At 43.7% G+C, this 22,953-nt stretch overlaps 3 protein-coding genes across 3 annotated transcripts; all 3 read right to left on the bottom strand.

Annotated features, from left to right (window-relative positions):
* Positions 1 to 3,189: 3,189 nt before the first annotated feature.
* MGRG1 (mas-related G-protein coupled receptor member X2) lies at positions 3,190 to 4,161 on the bottom strand. Its single transcript, XM_006093842.1, has one exon. The coding sequence runs from the start codon at positions 4,159 to 4,161 to the stop codon at positions 3,190 to 3,192; it is 972 nt and encodes a 323-aa protein (XP_006093904.1).
* Positions 4,162 to 10,375: 6,214 nt separating this feature from the next.
* LOC102425454 (mas-related G-protein coupled receptor member X2) lies at positions 10,376 to 15,766 on the bottom strand. The gene is given in 4 exon segments (XM_014460055.1): positions 10,376 to 10,686; positions 10,689 to 11,113; positions 11,115 to 11,268; positions 15,712 to 15,766. Coding segments are annotated over 4 exon segments (945 nt in total).
* A 4,077-nt stretch (positions 15,767 to 19,843) lies between these two features.
* LOC102425155 (mas-related G-protein coupled receptor member X2-like) lies at positions 19,844 to 20,821 on the bottom strand. The gene has a single exon (XM_006093841.3). It carries the CDS (start codon positions 20,819 to 20,821, stop codon positions 19,844 to 19,846), a length of 978 nt encoding a protein of 325 aa, XP_006093903.1.
* Positions 20,822 to 22,953: the final 2,132 nt, after the last annotated feature.

Raw genomic sequence — 22,953 nt, 5'->3', positions numbered from 1 at the left:
TCTATGAAAAAAGAACAGTCAGAAATAAAGAATGACATAGCACAAAAGAGAACACATTGGAAGGAATACACAGCAGATTAGGGGAAGCTGAGGATATAAAACCTGTAAGGAACTCATACTACTTAGCAAAAGGAAGACAAACAATCCTAAGAAAAAGTGGTCAAGGGACCTAAATAGACACATCTCCAAAGTGGACATACAGATAGCCAAGAGACATATGAAAAAATGCTCAAAGTCACTGTTCATGGGAGAGATGCAAATTAAAATGACAGTGAGGTATTCCCTCATATCTGTCAGAATGGCCACCATCAATAAAGCAACAAATGACAAGTGCTGACAAGGATGTGGAGAGATCTAGGTCTTTTATGCTTCACAGACATTGTTTTCAACCCTGAATTGTTGTTAATAAGCTCAGGTTTCACACATTACCTTGCTGTTCTATGAGCATGTTTGACACTGCTGGTGGGAATGCAGACTGGTGCAGCCATTATGGAAAACAGTGTGGAGTTTCCTCAATAAATTAAATATGGAATTTCCATTTGACCCAGTGATCCACTTTTAGGAATATATCTTAAGAAACTCAAAACACCAATCAGAAAGAATGTATGCACCCCAATGTTCATATAAGCACAATTTATAATAGCTAAGATGTGGAAATAGCCAGTGTCCATTAGTAGATGAGTGGATGAAAAGCTCTGGTACATTTATACCATGGTATACTATGCAGCAGTAAAATAGAAGGATCTCTTACCTTTTGAGACAGCATGGAGGAACCTGCAGAGTATCATGCTATGTGAAATAAGTCAGTCAGAGAAAGACATGTATCATATAATTGCACTCAAAATGTGGAATCTAAGTAACAAAATAAACTGATGATGAGTGTGTCCAGAGACATGGAAGCATGGAACAGAGTGTAGAATCTCTGAGGGAAGGCGGGGGAAGGTGTGTGTACATGGGAGGTAATCAACCAAAGACCTTGTATGCCTAACCCATGGACACAAACAATAAGGTGGTGAAGGCCTTGGGGGTGGGGGATTGTAGGAGGGTGCGGGGATGGCTGGACGCGGTCAATGGGGGAAAAAAGGGAACATTTGTAGTACTTTCAACAATAAAACTAAAAAAAATGTATCCATATTGATGCATCAATTTCAATAAATGTGCCACATTAATGGAAGATGTTAGTAATAAGAGAAAGTGTGTGGGGAATTAGAAATGGGGGGGGGGTTATAGAAATCTTCTGTACTATTTTTAGTAAAAAGTGGTTTAAATTTTAAAATCTATTAAAATGAATAAGCAAACCAGCAACTGAATAAATATTTACAATGCACATAACTAACCAAAGCTGTATTTGACATATATCAAAACTCCTATAAATAAATAATGAAAAAGAGCAACACTTAATAAAAATTGGCAAAACTGAAAAAGACACTTCAAGAAATACAAGTAACCTGGAAACTAAAGAGAAAATAAAGATATGGGACTACATCAAAATAAAAAGCTTCAGCACAGCCAAAGAAACCATCAACAAAACAACAAGAAAGCCCACTGCATGGGAGAACATATTTGCCATGTTATCACTGATAAGGGTTTAATCTCCAACATTTATAGGGAACTCATATAACTCAACAAAAGGAAGATAAGCAATCCAATCAAAAAATGGGCAAAGGACCTAAATAGACACTTTTCAAAAGAGGACATTCAGAAAGCTAAGAGACATATGAAAACATGCTCAAAGTCACTAATCATCTGAGAGATGCAAATCAAAACAACAATAAGTTACCATCTCACACCTGTCAGAATGGCTGTCATCAACAAATCAACAATCGACAAGTTCTGGAGAGGATTCGGAGAAAAGGGAACACTGGTGAACTGCTGGTGGGAATTCAGACTGGTGCAGCCACTGTGGAAGACAGTATGGAGTTTCCTCAAAAAGTTAAAAATGGAACTCCCATTTGACCCAGTGATCCCACTTCTAGGAATATATCCCAAGAAAATGAAAGGATATATGCATCCCTATGTTCATAGCAGCACAATTTACCATAGCTAAGATTTGGAAACAGCCTAAGTGCCCATCAGCAGATGAATGGATTAGAAAACTGTGGTTCATCTACACAATGGAATACTACGCTGCTGTAAAAAAGAAGGAATTCTTACCATTTGCAACCCCTTGGATGGAACTGGAGAGCATTATGCTAAGTGAAATAAGCCAGTCAATGAAGGAAAAATACCACATGATCTCACTAATTTATGGTTAATAAAGACCATTATAAACTGATGAACAAAAATAGATACAGAGGCAGAGCAACATCGAACAGACTGTCAAATTACAGAGTGAAGGCCGGGGAGGGTTTGGGGGAGGCGGTAAGAGATCAACCGAAGGACTTGTATGCATGCATATAAGCATAACCAATGGACACAAGACACTGGGGGGTAGGGGAGGCGGGGTGAATGTCAAGGGGGAAAAAAGGAGATATATGTAATATTCTTTGTAATACTTTAATCAATAAAACAAAATTAAATGAAAAAGAAATACAAGTATCCAATAAGTTTATGAAAGGTTGCTCATGCTTGCAAAGGTTGAAAAATGGTGAAAACAATGTACTTAAAGAGGGTGACTCAAATCTGGCAAGGGATTTAGCAGAGACTTGACTTGAAAATCACCATATGTTCATTCATTAATTCACTTATTCAATCCACATTTATTATGCTAAAGTGCTAGTCCAAGGCCTGCCAAAGTCATCAAGGACTGCTCACTGGGGCTTGATTGAACTTTAATTCATTTAATTTACAGAAACATTGTAGAAGAATGACCACAAAAACTTGTCAAAAATGTAATGTTCATGTAGTTTCTATCAAGTTCAGTGATGAAAGAAATTTAGACTTTTCCTGCACTTCACTCATCTTCTGCTGTAGGTGGGATTCTTCAAACGTGAGAGAAGTCCTGGACCCCAGAGATGGCAAAGGTCCCATGGGGATGGGGTGAAGGCCTTGTGTGAGGCAGTCCTGGGACATTGTACTCTGTGTTTGTTTGACAGGCACTGGCTCACTTCAACCTCAAGAGCTGGATTATTATGTTAATAGTTTTAATTCTGGGGCCCAGAGGGCAAACACAGTAAGAAAACCAACCAAATGAGAGGGACAAAGCTGGCTTTCAAAGTCACATCTGTCTGAACAAAGCAAGACTCTGAATCAGGACACCAGATTTCCTGACATGGCCAGGGTTCCCCCAGGAAGGCTCTCTCCAGGTTCATCCACCTCAGGAGTGTCCTGTAGAGCCCTCTGGAGAACCAGCCTCAGGGTGTGTCTCCGCTTCCACCATCGCTGCCTGTAGGAGCCAACGAAGAAGTAAATGATGGGGTTGGCACAGCTGTTGACACAGGACAGGAGAACTGCGGCCAAGAAATGAGGAACGAAGACATCCGAATAGTTTTGAAACCAGATTAAGAGGAACCAGTGGATGACGAAGGGCAGGCTGGAGAGGAAGACCAGCCCTGTAAGCATGATGGTTGCATAGAGCCTTGTCAAGGGAACCCGGTTGGAGCCACACAGCTGTCTGGTCATCAGGGCCAGTCTGGACCCATAGAGAAGCACAAACAGCAAAATCAGCCAGGCTGCAGTGATGAAATCCCACACTCGGCACCAAACACGGTGTATATTCCTTACCAGGTAGCCACAGTAGTTCCCTTCCAGGATGCTCAGCAGCAGGGACAGGGCCCAGAGCAGAGCACACATTATGGCAGACATGTGCCTGATGCGGCGGCAGCGGTACCAGATGGGCCACAGGAGAGACAGGCAGCGCTCCGTGCTGATAGCGCTGAGAAGGCTCAGGCCTGAGATGTAGGCAAAGACTATCACAGGGACGACAAATCTGCTGATTCCTCTAAGGACAAAATTGAATTCAAAAAGTGATCTTAGGGTACCTATACATAGGCTGCAGAGGAAGAGGAAGTCAGCACCCGCCAGGTTGAGGATATAGACAGAGAAGGCGTTCCTGTGCATGCGGAAGCCCAGCAGCCAGAGCACCACCGCGTTGCCTGCCACCCCAACCAGGGCCACGATGCCTGTCAGTAAGTGCAGGATTAACTTTGTATAATGTTGATAAATGGCCTGATCACTTCCATTGATAGTTGTGAGGTTGGTCTCCCAGGCTGTGACATTCATATCTGTGCTCAGAAATGCTTCAGTTGTGTGCCTGGTAACAAAACAAGACTTGAGCACCTGCTCTATGACCAGTGACCCTCATGGCCACCCAGTCTGTGGCGAATGGAGGCTTCCAGAGATTAAGATTCTTCCTGAACCACACAGTCTTGGAGTCCTGGATCCTGAATTTAAACCCAGTTCTCTCTGAATCTTAGAGCCTGGGCTGTTTCTACTGCAACATGGACCCTCTATGTCCAACCTCTGCAATGACCATAGAGCCCATGACAGGTGCCCTGGAGGCAGGAGGAGAAGAGTCTGCACAGGTCCTGTGGATGACAGCAGGGCTCTGAGTTCCCCAGTACTTGTGCTCTGGGAGAGTGGCTTTGTTTGACAGCAGGCTGTCAGAAGCCCCAGGGCAATCTCAGTGACTGAGAGTGGTCTACCCAGGAGGGAGAAAGGAGGTTATGACTTAAGCTCATGAAGGGAATGAGACCCCTTGTTAGGACAGAGTGAGGACACCCAAAGCTCTTGCATTAGAAATGTCCCAGTGTGTCATCTCTATGAGGATAGACAGTGATTACTCTTCCCATTGTTGTTTCCCCAGGGCCCAAGTGTGTGGGTACACAATGGGGCTGTCAATCAAATTTTAGTCCACAGATGAATGAATGAATGAATGAGGGGCTCAATGAGGAAGAAAATTTGGATTTAGTATAATATAGAATTTTTTAAATGAAGAATTTGAAATGTAAAAGAGAAGTCAGCACTTTTAAATCCATCACCAAAAAAACATATGTAACAAAAAGAAAATTCCATTTCTAATTATTCATTCTGTGCAAAGCTCTTGTGTGTTTGAAATAATTTTTTTATGCCTGCAGACACCTCCTATTCAGCTGGGAGAGGATTCAGGACTTAATTAAATTTTTCTGCATTTTGGAGGAGAAAGAAGCCTATTTATGAATGAGATAGAGGTGGCCAAGGGTTTTAATAGAGCTGGTTGAGATAAAAATAGCCAAGATTTGGAAACAACTTAAATGCCCATCAACGGATGAGTGGATTAGAAAACTATGGTACATCTACACAATGGAATACTATGCTGCTATAAAAAAGAAGGAATTCTTACCATTTGCAGCAGCATGGATGAATCTGGAGAGCATTATGCTAAGTGAAATAAGCCAGGAAGTGAAAGAAAAACACCACATGATCTCACTCATTTATGGATAATAAAGAACTTTATAACCTGATGAACAAAAAGATATATACAGAGGCAGAGAAGCGTGGAACAGACTGTCAAATTACAGTCGGAAGGCTGGGGAGTGTTTGGGGGCTGGGGGAGGTAAGAGATCAACCGGAGGACTTGTATGAATGCATATAAGCATAACCAATGGACACAAGACACTGGGGGGTGGGGTGAGGGCATGTGCCGGGGGGTAGGGGAGGTCAGGGGAAGGTCAATGGGGGGGGGGAAGGAGACATATGTACTACTATCTGTAATACTTTAAACAATAAAGTAAAATAAAAAGAAGAAAGAAAAAAATTGGGTTATTAAGTGCTTTTCTGATGATATGTGTAATAGAAAAGTCATTTATTGCCACTCAATGTGGTTTGGAGTAGAGGTATCTTTGCAGATCAAAGCTTTTGTATAAGAGAATTCTCGTGGTGGTGGTGAAGTTAAGAAGTGCTTACTTCTATTTTACAAAGGGTTTTGGATGAAAAGAGAGAAGCTCTTGCAGAATTTAGGTGAGAAACATACACCAACTCACACATAGGTGAACAGTAGCAGCTGATGAGTGCTTACATGGTATTACCTCTTTTATTCCTCAAATAGCCCTATGAGGCCAGTACTATGCCTATACCCATCTGGCATATGGGAAAAGACAAGCACAAGGAGGTTGAATGACATGCTCCAGTTCTCATGTGCACAAGTGGAAGGGCCTGGATCTGATCCCACAGGTCTGTGTCAGAGTGTTCGCCCTTCCCCTGCCCTGCAGCCCCACTACCAGGTGGTGTGTCCGTACACATGGGGGGTGGTGGGCAGGAAGCAAGTAACTCTCAGGGACAAATCTCAAATGGCAACTCACTAGTGTGTTTTATTAAACTAGACTAGGCAAATTTCACAAATAACAAGGGAGTGAAGCTTATCCAGTGTAGATGAAGGGGGTGGAATCCAGCTGGAAAAAGATCAGAGATTCCAGGAGCTCCTTCTTCCATCTGGACAGACCTAATCAGTGGAGTCTTGCCTGGTTCAGCCAGCACAGACTCACCCAGTAGAATCTAACCCGCTACCCTTCAGTCTGTGGGCTGCTGCTCTAACCACTGAGTCAAACCTACTAGGGTTTGTCTGCCTTTTTAAACTCAAAACTTAATAATGACGACTAGATCTGTCTGGGTTTTGTCTTTTTTTCTTGTTCCCTATTGTGTCCTCAGCATCGAGTACATGTGCCTTAGAGACCATCTGCTATAATATCATCTTTAACACTGGAAGAAGCGAGGCTGAAAGAGCCAAAGGTTTTTCCTGAGATCACAGGGTGAACAGCAGGTCCAATGCCAGCCCTGGCCTCCTGGATCCCAGCCTGAGGCTTTCCCACTGTTCTCTGCCTCATTGTGGGATCAGCACCTGAGCAAAATCTTCATGTGAGCTCAGAACATGAGAGAGCTTCAGGGGTGAGGAAAATGCTAGTTGGTCTAAATATCCATTTCCTTCTCTCTCACATAATAGTTCTGAGAGTTCTGGATGAGAAAATGGTTTCTAATCCCAATTTCCATTCCCATTTGATGGCACCATGTGACCAGGTGGTAGCCAATGGGAGGTGAGCACAAGTGATGTAACCAATTTTAGGTTGTGCCTTTTCTTCCCCTCTTCTCTGATTGGAATGCTGATGACTTCAGGAGCCCTGCATGAGAATGAAGTCACCTTTCTAGGGCTGGGGAGCAGTGATTTGAAAGAGCACAGGTGTTTGATGCCTTGAAATCACCAGTCAAGTTCTAGTAAGCTCTCTTGCTTTTCTTCTCTAGGGTTACCAAAATCATAAATTTAAATTCTTAAAAATATTTGTATACAACCACCTTGAAAAATAATGTATGTTCAATCCTCAAGGCATTTATGATGATAGAGATATTATTTCAAAGAAGTTTCACCCAGTATGGGGGTGCCAACAGATCAAATAAATGAGATGTAATAACAAATTGATCTAATCAGAGTGAGAGAAAAAAAGTCCTAAGAAAAAGAACTAAGAAGAGGCTATAAGAAAAATGTGTTCCCTTCATTTGATGTCGAATTTCATTTCCAGCTTCTCTACCCTCTTCTGGGCTCCTTTTCCCTCTGGCTCCTGGTTGTTCTCAGGAAAGGGTGACACTGACAGCTGATTGGAGGGCAGGAGAAGGGTGATTGACGTATTAACTCTCTACCTCTCTGCTGTTAGGCTGTGAGTTGGCGGTGTTACTCTAATTAAGGATACAGCCCCTGTCTGTGGACATTTTTTTAGTTCATAGTGACAACCATTGCTACAGCCACAGCCACAGGCCTCCCCATGTTCTGGCAACTTATCTTTCCCTTTACTCTTAAGGATGCCCAATTCAATAGCTCCCTATTATGAATTATCTTCAGGGGCCTCTGTGTCCTCTAATGATTTTCCTTAGTCCTGCTCACTCTTCATACACAGTCTTTTTATTACAATCTCTTAAACTGTTCTATTTTTTTGTGCCTTGTGTTTATTACTGGAACAAGAAAGATAGATGCATATAACAAACAAATAAACAAACTCATTGAACAGCAAGGTAATGTGTGAAACCTGAGGTTATTAACAAAAATCCAAGTTTGAAAACAATGTCTGTGAAGCAGAAAGGACCTGGGTCCCTCACAGCCTAAGCTACCAGCACCCAAAGCTTCCCTGATGGAGCTTCATGTCTCTGGACTCTCCTTCATGGGTGCCCATGGTTCCTACATGCTCCCCCTCAAGATTCAGTCGTGACCATGAAAACAAAGATAGGTCTGAACTGACTCTTACCTGAGCCCCATCTTCTAGTTGAAGGTGGTGAGTAGAAGAAGAGGAGCTTTCCACAGAGTGCCAAACACCAGAGAATGCTCTCCTACCCTTGGATAGGAGGTGTCTGCAGGAGCAGGAGTGGAACCTGATAACCAAGAGAGGCTTATTAAGATGCTGGGCAGGCTCTGTGACTTCCTGCACAAGGAGCACTGGCAAATGAGATTCTGGAGATGTGAGACAAGGGCCTCAAGAGGTGCTTCTCACTTGCCCTAAGGTCAATGACTTATCTCTTCCTCTCCCTATCTTACCCCATCTGGTCCCACTTCACTGAGGATTGGCTGAACTGGAGCCTTTCACTGCCCACTGTGGGCCTGTGCAGGCAGCCCACCCAACAGGCAACGTCAGCTTGCATAGCTAAAGAAGAGTTTGCTTGGCATGCAGGGCTTTGCATGGTCTGGCTCATCTGATCTATTTCCATTTACTCCCAGGAATAATATATGCACATTAATTTATTTCAGAGGACACATGAGTATACAAAATAAAAATGTAAACTCAATCACCAATAGCAACCGATGTTTACAGTTTCTATTTTAACTCCTTTACAACTTATTTTATAGCTTTGTGAAATGAAACCTCATTTCTTGTTGTGACTTATCGATATCAACAACTGTGTATACTGTGTTCTCTTTTAACAGATAAAGAATTTAGAACATCACATGAACTACTTGTCACCTCTCTTTCTTCTCACGACATTTGATAGCTAGATTTCTTTCACATGATGTGGAACAACCAGTGTTTTCAGCTTTAGCTCCTATGATTCCTTTCATGTGCCCATGCCGCAGCCAAATTGAGTTACATGGCATTTCCTTAGAAAACTAACTATGAAGCATTTGAAACGATGTGAGAAACTTATTCACTCTTTTCTGAGTTTACCCAACTCTACTGTGTGCCTATACTGTGCCAGTTAGTGATCCAGGCAGAGAAGATGCTGTGGACAAATGCTACCAGAGGACCTTTCACAGGCCCAATGTCCTGGACTGTGCTTATCTAAGGATATCATTTTCCCTAAACCCAGGAAACCCAATGAGTTTAGAGGTAGGCCAACTCATTTACTTAAGCTTTTACCCTGTAGAATGCCCTCAACCACAGCAATTACCATAAATCTAAAGGGCCTATAGTCTGAGAAAAACATTGGAAATCTTCTTTTTCTGTCCAATCAGTAGAACAATTTCTGAATGACTATTTATTGCTTTGAACAGGGATTCTATTTAAAAACTTATTAAATATTACCTCAGAAATCAATAATATATTAGAGGCATCACATGTATTAACTGCTGATATTTATGAAATATCTATATATATAAAGAGCCAGGGGCGACTGAACACACTAAGTGGGGTGACAAGGCTGGTAGGAGAGTTAGTGAGGGACAACCAAACAACTGAGCAGCAGGCTGCATGGGGCAACCAGGCTGGCAGAGAGGGGCTATTGACGGCGCCCAGTCCGGCAGGGAGGGCAGTAAGGGGTTACCATGGTTGTGGGGGGGCCAGTTAGGGGTGACCAGACCGGCGGGGGGGTGCAGTTAGGAGTAATCAGGCTGGCAGGGGGGCCAGTAAGGGTGATCAGGTAGGTTGGCAGGTGAGCAGTTAGGAGCCCGTGGTCCTGGATTGTGAGAGGGATGTCCAACTGCCGGCAGTTGGACATCTCCTGAGGGGTCCCAGATTGGAGAGAATGCAGGCTGGGCTTAGGAACCCTCACCCCCATGCATGAATTTTGTGCACTGGGCCTCTAGTTTAGTCCTATTTGGCACCTGACTGAGTCCTTTTCATCTGTTTTCTAATTTATCCCCCACCATGAGCAGGTGATTTCACTGCATTTTACAATGAATGAACTGAGGCTTGGAGATGAGAGCTGCAGAACCAGGACTTCAAACCTGGATTTGTCTGATTCGAACAGGGATTCTTTCTGTTGCAATGAAGATTGTAAAGAAAAAGCATTCAATAAATAAATTCAGAAGATTACATGAGAAATATATTGGTAATGCCAAGAACGATGGAGAGGTATAATGTTGGGACTAATGCTTTCTCTGAGAAAAACTAGAATAGCCAGATTAAAAACAATCTATTTGAAGAGAGTGGGGAATCACTGAAGCATTTTGGGGCTGAGTCTGGGAGAAGACTAGATACTTTCCAAGCCTGGCAGGGCAGAATTGAGTCTCAAAGTTACTTCAAACTGATCAGGACAGAGGATCTCATCACTGCCCCAGACTTCTTCCCGACATGGCCAGGGATTCCCCAGGAAGGCTTTCTCCAGGTTCATCCACCTCAGGAGTGTCCCGCAGAGCCCTCTGGAGAATCAGCCTCAGGGTGTGTCTCTGCTTCCACCATCGCTGCCTAAAGGAGCCAACGAAGAAGTAAATGATGGGGTTGGCACAGCCGTTAATACAGGACAGAAGTACTACCATCATGGAAACATGAAAGAGGGCACTAGATTCATTTGGAAACCAGACTATGAGAAACCAGTGGATGCCGAAGAGCAGACCGCAGAGGAGAAAGACCAGCACCTGATCATGACAGTCATGTAGAGCCTGGTGAGCGGCACCCAGTGGGAGCCACACAGCAGTCTGGTCATCAGGGCCAAACTAGAGCCAGAGAGAAGCACAAATAACAAAATCAGCCACGCAGCAGCGATGAAATCCAACACTGGGCACCAAACATGTTGTACATTCCAACTAAGGAAGGAGCAGTAGTTCCCTTCCAGCATGCTCAGCAGCAGGGACAGGGCCCAGAGCAGAGCACACATGACGGTGGACATGTGTCTGGGGCGGCGGCAGCGGTACCAGATGGGCCACAGGACAGACATGCAGCGCTCCGTGCTGATGGTGCTGAGAAGGTTCAGACCTGAGATGTAGGCAAAGATTGACACAGGCCAGAGAAATCTGCGAATTACTCTAACGACAAAATCAAAGTTGAAAACTAAAACTAAATCGCTAGCAGAGGAAGAGGAAGTCAGCCCCCGCCAGGTTGAGGATGTAGGCACAGAAGGCGTTCCTGCCCATGCGGAAGCCCAGCAGCCAGAGCACCACTGCGTTCCCTGCCAGCCACACCTGGGCCACGATGATTGTCAGGAATTGCAGGATTATGAACTCTGTATAATATTTTTTTATTTATTATTATTTTTTTATTGCTTAAAGTATTACAAAGGGTATTACATATGTGTCCTCCCCCCCCCCCCCGCCCTTGACAATTCCCTGGCCTCCCCTACCCCCCAGTGTCTTATGTCCATTGGGGATGCTTATATGCATGCATACAAGTCCTTTGGTTGATCTCTTATCCCCCTCCCTCCTGCCCCCAACCCACCCTGGCCTTCCCGCTGCAGTTTGACAATCTGTTTGAGGCAGCTCTGCCTCTGTATCTATTATTGTTCAAAAGTTTATAATGGTCTCTATTATCCATGAATGAGTGAGATCATGTGGTATTTTTCCTTCATTGACTGGCTTATTTCACTTAGCATAATGCTCTCCAGTTCCATCCATGCCATTGCAAATGGTAAGAGTTCCTTCTTTTTTACAGCAGGATAGTATTCCATTGTGTAGATGTATCACAGTTTTCTAATCCATTCATCTACTGATGGGCACTTAGGCTGTTTCCAGATCTTAGCTATGGTGAATTGTGCTGCTGTGAACATAGGGATGCATATATCCTTTTGTTTTCTTGGGATATATTCCTAGAAGTGGGATCACAGGGTCAAATGGGAGTTCCATTTTTAGTTTTTTGAGGAAACTCCATACTGTCTTCCATAGTGGCTGCACCAGTCTGCATTCCCACCAGCAGTGTACCAGTGTTCCCTTTTCTCCACATCCTCTCCAGCACTTGTCGTTTGTTGATTTGTTGATGATAGCCAGTCTGACAGGTGTGAGATGGTACCTCATTGTTGTTTTGATTTGCATCTCTCAGATGATTAGTGACTTTGAGCATGTATTCATATGTCTCTTGGCTTTCTGAATGTCCTCTTTTGAAAGGTGTCTATTTAGATCCTTTGCCCATTTTTTGATTGGATTGTTTATCTTCTTTTTGTTAAGTTGTATGAGTTCCCTATAAATTTTGGAGATTAGGCCCTTATCAGATATGACGTTGACAAATATGTTTTCCCACGCAGTGGGCTTTCTTGTTGTTTTGTTGATGGTTTCTTCTGTTGTGTAGAAGCTTTTTATTTTGATATAGTCCCATTTGTTCATTTTCTCTTTAGTTTCAACTGCCCTAGGAGCTGTATCAGTGAAGAAATTGCTTCGGCATATGTCTGAGATTTTGTTGCCTTTGGATTCTTCTAGAATTTTTATGGTTTCCTGTCGTACATTTAAGTCCTTTATCCATTTTGAGTTTATTTTTGTGTATGGTGTAAGTTGGTGGTCTAGTTTCATTTTCTTGCATATATCTGTCCAATTTTCCCAACACCATTATTGAAGAGACTATCCTGGCTCCATTGTATGTTCTTGCCTCCTTTGTCAAATATTAATTGAGCATATTGGTTCGGGCCAATTTCTGGGCTCTCTATTCTATTCCATTGATCTATATGCCTGTTCTTGTGCCAGTACCAGGCAGTTTTGAGAACGGTGGCTTTGTAATACAGCTTGATATCTGGTATTGAGATCCCACCTACTGTATAATATTGATGAAAGGTCTGATCACTTCCATTGGTTGGTGTGAGGTTGGTCTCCCAGGCTGTGACATCATATCCGTGCTCAGAAACGCTGCAGTTGTGGGCCTGGAAATAAAACAAGACTTGAGCACTTGCTCTATGACCACTGACCCACATGGCCATCCTGTCTGTGGCGAATAGAGGCTTCCAGAGATTAAGATTCTTCCTGAACCACACGGTCTTGCAGTCCTGGATCCTGAATTTAAACCCACTTCTCTCTGAATCTTAGAGCCTGGGCTGTTTCTACTGCAACATGGACCCTCTATGTCCAACCTCTGGACTCACAATCCAGCCCATGACATGTGCCTTGGAGGCAGGAGGAGAAGAGTCTGCACAGGTCCTGTGGATGACAGCAGGTTCCTGAGTTCCCTAATACTTGTGCTCTGGGAGAGAGACTTTGTTTGACAGCAGGCTGTCAGAAGCCCCAGGGCAATCTCAGTGACTGAGAGTGGTCTACCCAGGAGGGAAAAAGGAGGTTATGACTTAGGCTCATGAAGGGAATGAGACCCCTGTTAGGACAGAGTGAGGAAACCCAAAGCTTTTGCATTAGAAATGTCTCAGTGTGTCATCTCTATGAGGATAGACAGTGATTACTCTTCCCATAGTTGTTTCCCCAGGGCCCAAGTGTGTGGGTACACAATGGGGCTGTCAATCAAGTTTTAATCCAGAGATGAATGAATGAACGAATGAGGGGCTCAATGAGGAAGAAAATTTGGATTTAATATAATATAAATTTTTTAAATGAAGAATTTTAAATGTACTAGTAAAACAGAAGTCAATTCTTGTCTGGTTCAGCCAGCGCAGGCTTCCCCAGGAGAATGTAACCTGCTACCCCTCAGTCTGTGGGTGCTGCTCTAACCACTGAGTCAAACCTGCTAGGCTCGTCTCCCTTTTTAAACTCAAAACTTAATAATGACGACTAGACCTGTCTGGGCTTTGTCTTTTTTTCTTGGCTGTTGTTCACTATTTATCCTCGGCTTTGAGCACATGTTCCTTAGAGACCATCTGTTATAATATCATCCTTTAACTCAGGAAGAAGCTGAGGCTGAAAGAGCCAAAGGATTTCCCTGAGATCACAGGGTGAACAGCAGGTCTAATGCCAGCCCTGGCCTCCTGGAGCCCAGCCTGAGGCTTTCCCACTGTTCTCTGCCTCATTGTGGGATGAGCACCTGAGTGAAATCTTCATGTGAGCTCAGAACATGAGAGAGCTTCAGGGTGTAGAAATGCTAGTTGGTCTAAATACCCGTTTCCTTCTTTCTCACATAATATTTCTGAGAGTTTTAGATGAGAAAATGGATTCTAATCTCAGTTTCCATTCCCGTTTGATGGCACCATGTGACCAGGTGGTAGCCAATGGGAGGTGAGCACAAGCGATGTAACCAATTTTAGGTTGTGCCTTTCCTTCCCCTCTTCTCCTCTGGATGGAATGCAGATGAGTCTGGGAGCCCTGCATGAGAATGAAGTCACCTCTCTAGGGCTGGGGAGCAGTGATTTGAAACAGCACAGGTGTCTGATGCCTTGAAATCACTAGTCAAGTTCTAGTAACCTTTCATACATTACTTTTTAGGGCTACCAAAATCATAAATTTAAATTCTTAAAAATATTTGTATTTGTATAACCACCTTTTAAAATAATGTACATTTCATCCTTACGGCATTTATGATGAGAGATATTATTTTTAAGACATGACACCCAGTAGGGGGGTACCAACAGATCAAATAAATGAGATATAATAACAATTTGATCTAATCACGGTGAGAGAGGAAAAAGTTCCAGAAAAAGGAACTATGAAGGGGCTATTAGAAAAATGAATTCTCTTCATTTGACGTCAAATTTCATTTCCAGCTTCTCTACCCTCTGCTGCATCCTGGGAGGACACATCTCTTTGTCTCACCACTGGGCTCCCTTTCACTCTGGCTCTTGGTTTCTCTCAGAAAAGGGTGACACCAACAGCTGATTGGAGGGCAGGAGGAGGGTCATTGTTCTTTTACTAGTAACTCCCTGCCTCTCTGCTGTCAGGCTGTGAGTTTGCCATGGTGATGTTACTCTACCTAAGCAGAAAGCTTCTGTGTGTAAGCCTTTTATATTGGACATAGTGACGACCGCTGCTACATCCACAGCCCTCCCTGTGTTCTGGCAACTTACCTTTCCCTTACACTTCAGGATTGGCAAGGGCAATAGCTCCCTATTATGACTAATCTTTAGGTGTCTCATCCCTTTCACCCTTTCTACAGAGTCTTTTTATTAAACTCTCTGCATTTGCCCTATTGGTTTGTGCCTTGTGTTTTTGCCTGGGATAAGAAAGATACAAACATATAATAAACAAACTGGTAGAACAGCAAGATAACTTGAGAAATATGAGGTTATTAACAACAATTCATGTTTGAAAAGAATGTATGTGAGGCAGAAAGGACCTGGGTCCCTCACAGTCTAAGCTACCAGCACCCATAGCTTCCCTGGGGGAGCTTCAGGTGTCTGGACTCTCCTTCATGGGAGCCCATGGCTCCTTGCATGCTCCACCCTAAGGTGCAGACATGACCATGTGGACTAAGAGGGAGAAAACAAACTGCCTTTGAGAGAAGATAGTCCTGAGCCGACTCTTACCTGAGCACCATCTTCTAGTTGAAGGTGGTGAGTAGAAGAAGAGGAGCTTTCCAGGGAGTGCTGACCACCAGAGAATGCTCTCCTACCCCTGGATAGGAGGTGTCTGCAGGAGCAGGGAGTGGAACCTGATGACCAAGAGAGGCTTATCAAGATGCTGGGCAGCCCTGGTGACTTCCTGCCCAAGGGGCACTGGCAAATGAGCTTCTGGAGATGTGAGACAAGGGCCTCACGAGATGCTTCTCATTTGCCCTGAGTTCAATGACTTATCTCTTCCTCTGTCCATTTTACCCCATCTGGTCCTCCTCCCCTGAGGAATGTCTGAACTGGATCCAGTCACTGCCATAGTGAGCCTGTGCAGGAAGCCGACCCACAAAGCAATGTGAGCTTCCATAGCTAAAGAAGAGTTTGCTTGGCATTTAGGGCCCTTCATGGCCTGGCTCATCTGATCTGTTTCCACTTACTTCCAGAAGTAATATTTGCATAATACTTTATTTCACAGGACATAATAGTGTGTAAAATAAAAAGAAAAGTCCTTCCTAATCTCATTTTTCTCTAGTAACCAATGTTTCCATTATAACTCTTTTACAAGATATTTTATAGCTTTTCATTATAAAACTATATTTCTCTTTTTGATTTATCAACATCAACAACCATGTGTATTGTGTTTCTTTTTAAAAGATAAGGAATTTAGTAGAAAAAAATTGCATGGGAGTAAGTGGAAGCTACACTGACATGCTCCCAGGACCAAACTGGAATTACAACTAAAATGAAAAAACAATACCCCGAATAATCAAGTGAAGACTAGATGGGGAGATCCCTGATAACCAAGGATGGAAAATGGAGACTGCATAGAGACTGGTAAAAAGGGCAGAGTCAGGAACGGGCAGGCCAGGCTCCAACAGACAGAAGCTGAATTTCTGGAAAGATATCTCAGCTGTGGGGTGTTGCCACTGAGAACTCCCCCAAGCTGGGCCCCCCAGCAGAGAGGACCACAACTGAGAAAGATGCTCACATAACATCTGGCTGTGTAAAGCGGCAGGGCTGCTGTCTGCCAGGGAGAGATGACTGGAAATGCAGGCAACCTCTTAAAGGGACAATGCACAAAATTTTGTTTGTAGCCATTCACCTTGTGCTCTAGCAGAGGGAGGGCAGAGTGTACTGGAGCTGTGTGAGTAGAATCCAGGGTTAGGGATTTTGGGTTTAGAGCTTGGAAGGCAGACACCCTGTTTCCTGTGTTGAGGGAGTCATTTCCTCACACTGCAGAGGTCATCTCTCTCAGGCAGACCTTTACTATAGGTAGTTATTGCCTGGCTGGAAAGACAGTTGACCCACCCTACTGGAAAACCCTTCACCCCATGGTGTGGAGTTTCTGAGGCCCATTAAGAGACTGAGAATAGCAATTAGCCTCTAGGTAGAAGCACTGACGGAAAACCACTCACCACTCTGTGGTAATTGCCTGAGAGCTACTCAAGACTTAATCCAATTAGTGTGCAGGCAGAGGCAGGTCTCTGGAGGCTTTGAGTCTTGGCCTGATCTAATTAGTCAGAAACAACCTTTGGCACTGTCCTGCACTAGTGATTGGGAGGCATAGCAGATTTACCTACTACATAGGCACAAATCCTAACAGGCAGCCAAAATGGGGAAACAAATACCAGCTCTCAAATGAAAGAAGAAGGGAATTCTCCAGAAGAAGAGATAAATGAAATGGAGAAATTTATAAATGAAATTAAGAAATTTATCTGATATAGAATTCAGAATAATGATGGTAAACATGCTCATCAGCAGGAAAAAACATATAGCAACTGTGAAAAAAGAACAGTCAGAAATAAAGAATGACATACACAAATAAAGAACACATTGGAAGGAATACACAGCAGATTAGGGGCAGCTGAGGAACCAAACATATAAGGAAGTCATACAACATAGCAAACGGAAGACAAACAATCCAATGAAAAAAATTGGCAAAGGACCTAAATAGAAACATTTCCAAAGTGGACATACAGGTGGCCAAGAGACATATGAAAAAATGCTCAAAGTCACTGATCATAAAAGAGATGCAAATTAAAATGACAATGATGTATCGCTTCATATCTGTCAGAATGGCTACCATCAACAAAGCAAAAAATGACAAGTGCTAGCAAGGATTTGGAGAACACGGCTGGTGGGAATGCCGACTGCAGCAGCCATTATGGAAAACAGTATGTAGTTTCCTCAATAAATTAAATATGGAATTTCCATTTGACCTAGTGATCCCACTTTTAGGAATATATCTTAAGAAACCCAAAACACCAATCAGAAAGAATGCATGCACCCCTATGTTCATAACAGCACAATTTATAATAGCTAAGATGTGGAAATAGCCAGAGTGTCCATCAGTAGATGAGTGGATGAAAAAGCTGTGGTACATTTATACCATGGTATACTATGCAGCAGTAAAATAGAAGAATCTCTTACCCTTTGAGACAGCATGGAGGAACCTGTAGAGTATCATGCTATGTGAAATAATTCAGTCAGAGAAAGACATGTATCATATAATTGCACTCAAAATGTGGAATCTAAGTAACAAAATAAACTGATGATGAGTGTGTCCAGAGACATGGAATCATGGAACAGAGTGTAGAATCTCTGAGGGAAGGCAGGGGAAGGTGTGTGGATGGGAAGTAATCAACCAAAGACCTTGTATGCCTAAGTCAGTGGTCGGCAAACTCATTAGTCAACAGAGCCAAATATCAACAGTACAACGATTGAAATTTCTTTTGAGAGCCAAATTTTTTAAACTTAAACTATATAGGTAGGTACGTTGGTATTAACTTAATTAGGGTACTCCTGAACTGGCCTTTGCTAAAAACGTCCTTAATCTGAGGGGTCGACCTCAGCAAACGTACCCCCACTTCTTCTAATGCCACTTCTTTAAAATAGACTCGCCCAGGCCGAAAACCGACTTCTGCTCATGGGCCACAAAGTTTCAATCGCACTGTACGTGTGCGCCTACACGTGGTATTTTGTGGAAGAGCCACACTCAAGGGGCCAAAGAGCAGCATGTGGCTCGCGAGCTGCGGTTTGCTGACCACTGGCCTAACCCATAGACAAAGACAATAAGGTGGTGAAGGTCTTGGGGGGGCGGGGGGCGGTCGGAGGTGGGAGCTGCTGGACAGGGTGAATGGGGGAAAAGAGGGAACATTTGTAATACTTTCAACAATACAACTAAAAAAAATGTGTCCATACAAATGCATCAATTTCAATAAATTTGCCACATTAATGGAAGATGTTAGTAATAAGATAAACTGAGTGGGGAATTAGGAATGGGGGGGAGGGTTATAGAAATTTTCTGTACTTTCTGTACTATTTTTCTAAAATGTGCTTTAAATTTTAAAGTCTATTAAAATGAATAAGCAAACCAGCAACTGAATAAATATTTACAATGCACATAACTAACCAAAGCCCCATTCGACATATATCAAATCTCCTACAAATAAATAATGAAAAAGGGCAACACTTAATAAAAATTGGCAAAACTGAAAAAACACTTTAAGAAATACAAGTAACCAATAAGCTCATGAAAGGATGCTCATGCTTGCAAAGGTTGGAAAATGGTGAAAACAATGTACTTAAAGAGAGTGACTCAAATCTGGCAATGGGGATTTAGCAGAGACTTGACTTGAAAATCACCATATGTTCATTCATTAATTCACTTATTCAATCCACATTTATTATGCTAAAGAGCTAGTCCAAGGACTGCCAAAGTCATCAAGGACTGCTCACTGGGGCTTGCTTGAACTTTAATTCACTTAATTTACAGAGACATTGTAGGAGAATGACCACAAAAACTTGTCAAAAATGTAATGTTCATGCAGTTTCTATCAAGTTCAGTGATGAAAGAAATTTAGACTTTTCCTGCACTTCACTCATCTTCTGCTGTAGGTGGGATTCTTCAAATGTGAGAGCAGTCCTGGACCCCAGAGATGGCAAAGGTCCCGTGGGGATGGGGTGAAGGCCCTGGTTAAGGCAGTCCTGGGACATTGCACTCTGTGTTTCTTTCTTTTTTAAAAAAATATATTTTATTGATTTTTTACAGAGAAGGAAGGGAGAGGGATAGAGAGTTAGAAACATCGATGAGAAACATCGATCTGCTGCCTCCTGCACATCTCCCTACTGGGATGTGCCTGAAACCAAGGTACATGCCCTTAACTGGAATTGAACCTGGGACCCTTGAGGTCTATCCACTGAGTCAAACCAGTTAGGGCACACTCTGTGTTTCTTTAACAGGCACTGGCTCACTTTATCCTCAGGAGCTGGATTATTATGTTAATTGTTTTAATTCCAGAGCCCAGAGATCAAACATGTTAAGAAAACCAACCAAATGAGATGGACAAAGCTGGCTTTCAAAGTCACATCTGTCTGAACAAAGCAAAACTCTGAATCAGGACACCAGACTTCCCGACATGGCCAGGGTTCCCCCAGAAAGGCTTTCTCCAGGTTCAGCCACCTCAGGAGTGTCCTGTAGAGCCCTCTGGAGAACCAGCCTCAGGGTGTGTCTCCGCTTCCACCATCGCTGCCTGAAGGAGCCAACAAAGAAGTAAATGATCGGGTTGGCACAGCTATTGACACAGGACAGGAGAACTGCCGCCAAGAAATGAGGAACGAAGGCATCCGAATATTTTTGAAACCAGATTAAGAGGAACCAGATGATGCCGTAGGGTAGTCCACAGAGGAAGAAGACCAGCACCGTGAGCACCACGGTGGCATAGAGCCTTGTCAAGGGAACCCGGTTGGAGCCACAAAGCAGTCTGGTCATCAGGGCCAGGCTGGACCCAGTGAGAAGCACAAATAACAAAGTCAGCCATGCCACAGTGATGAAATCCAACACTGGGCACCAAACATGATGCATGTTCCTCACCAGGAAGCCACAGTAGTTCCCTTCCAGGATGCTCAGCAGCAGGGACAGGGCCCACAGCAGGGCACACATGCCCGCTGACCGGTGTCTGGGGCGGCGGCAGCGGTACCAGATGGGCCACAGGACAGACAGGCAGCGCTCCGTGCTGATGGCACTGAGAAAGCTCAGGCCTGAGATGTAGGCAAACACAGACACAGTAATGAAAAAGTGCGGGATGGATATGGAGATGAGAAAGAAGTATCTGATGAGTGTCTCTAGGGCATCTATAATATAACAGCAGAGTAAGAGGAAGTCAGCTCCAGCCAGGTTAAGGATGTACACGGAGAAAGCGTTCCTGGGCATGCGGAAGCCCAGGAGCCAGAGCACCACCGAGTTCTCTGCCAGCCCCACCAGGGCCATGATGGCTGTCAGTAATTGCAGGATTAGGAACTCCGTTTTGACAGTTTGTTCTCTTCCACTTATTGATGTGAATTCGCTGCTCCAGGCTGTGACAGATGGATTCATGGTCGAGAACCCTCCACTGGTGCCACTGGAACAGAAACAAGACTTGAGCACCTGGTACATGATCAGTGAGTCTCATGATCAACCTGCTACCTGGGAATTACTATCTGTGTTACAGAGGGTGGAAATGGAGGCTTGCAGAGAATACAATACCAAAGGCTTCACTGCCTTGGAGTCCTGGAACCTGGATTCAAACCCAGATCTCTCTGACTCTAGAGTCAGGGCTCTGTTTACATAACACGGACCCTCTGCTGACATGGAATATTCTGTAGTCCAAATGTCTCCACTCATAGTTGGAGACCATGTCGTGTCTGCTGGAGGCAGGAGGAGAATAGTCTGTATTCTCTTCATTTGACGTCAAATTTTATTTCCTGCTTCTCTAACCTCCTCTGTGTCCTAGGAGGACATGTCTATGACATGTCTATTTCCCTCACCACTAGGCTCACCTCTGTCTCCTGGGTGCTCTCAGGAAGGAGAGACACTGGCAGGTGGTAGGAGGGCAGGTTGCAACTCCCTGGCTCTCTGCTGTCAGGCTATGAGTTGGCCATGATGGTGTTACTCTACCTGAGGACATAGTCCCTGTCTAGTTGCCTTTCTTATGATCACAATGACAACCACTGCCACAGCCCTCCCTGTGTTCTGGTCACCTTCTTTCCCTCTACCCTTCAGCAGTAGCTCCCTATTATGACTTATCTTTAGAGGCCTCTCTATCTTTATCAGTTTCCCTTACTCCTGCTCATCCCTTTGTACATAGTCCCTTTATTAAACTCACTTCAATTACTCATAAGTTTGTGCCTTGTGTTTTTTGCTGGGACAAGAAAGATACAAATATATAACAAACAAACAAATCCATTGAGCAGTAAGCTAATGTGTAAAAGCTGAGTTATTAACAACAATTCAGGTTTGAAAACAATGTCTGTGAAGCAGAAAGGACCTGGGTCCCTCACAGCCTAAGCTACCAGCACCCAAAGCTTCCCTGAGGGAGCTTCATGTCTCTGGACTCTCCTTCAGGGATGCTCATGGCTCCTTGCATGCTCCACCCCAAGATGCAGTCGTGACCATGTGGACTAAGAGGGAGAAAACAAAACTGCCTTTGAGAGAAGATAGTTCTGAGCCGACTCTTACCTGAGCATCATCTTCTAGTTGAAGGTGGTGAGTAGAAGAAGAGGAGCTTTCCAGGGAGTGCTGAGCACCAGAGAATGCTCTCCTACCCTGGATAGGAGGTGTCTGCAGGAGCAGGAGTGGAACCTGATGACCAAGAGAGGCTTATCAAGATGCTGGGCAGCCCCTGTGACTTCCTGCCCAAGGGGCACTGGCAAATGAGATTCTGGAGATGTGAGACAAGGGCCTCACGAGATGCTTCTCAGGACAAGTGACTTATCTCTTCCTCTTTCCATCTTACCCCATCTGGTCCCCCTCCAGTGAGGAATGGCTGAGCTGCAGCATGTCACTGCCCACTGTGGGCATGTGCAGGAAGCCCACCCAGCAGGCAATGCGAGCTTCCATAGCTAAAGAAGAGTTTGCTTGGCATTCAGGGCCCTGCATGGCCTGGCTCATCTGATCTGTTTCCTTTTACTCCCAGGAGTAATGTATGCACATTAACTTATTTCAAAGGACACCAGAGTATGTAAAATGAAATGTAAAGTCTTTCTTGATCTCATCTCCCAATGGCAACTGATGTTTGCACTCCCCATTTTTAACTCCTTTACAAGTTATTTTATAGCTTTGCATAATAAACTTCATTTCTAGTTTTGAGATATCAATATCAACAATTGTGTATATTGTGTTTCCTTATAAAACATAAGGAATTTAGCACACCACAGGCACTGCAGTAACCCCTCTCTCTCTCCTTATGACATTTGTTAGCTAGATTATTTTCACATGATGTGGGGATGACCAGTGTTTTCAGCTTTAGCTCCTATGACTTCCTTTTATATGCCCATGCTGCAGCCAAATTGAGTTACATGGCATTTCCTTAAAATGTTAACTATGAAGCATTGGAAAAAATGGGAGAAACTTATTCACTCATTTCTGTGTTTACCCAAGTCTACTGTGTGCCTATGCTGTGCCAGGCAGTGATCCAGACAGGGAAGATGCAGCGATGAATATACACAGAAATATGTTGGTACATTCCA

The sequence above is a fragment of the Myotis lucifugus genome, unplaced genomic scaffold, assembly GCF_000147115.1.
Source record: "Myotis lucifugus unplaced genomic scaffold, Myoluc2.0 scaffold_124, whole genome shotgun sequence".
NCBI classification, from domain to species: domain Eukaryota; kingdom Metazoa; phylum Chordata; class Mammalia; order Chiroptera; family Vespertilionidae; genus Myotis; species Myotis lucifugus.
The sequence above is the reverse complement of the archived record's forward strand: the minus strand, read 5'-3'. Positions and strand labels throughout refer to the sequence as shown.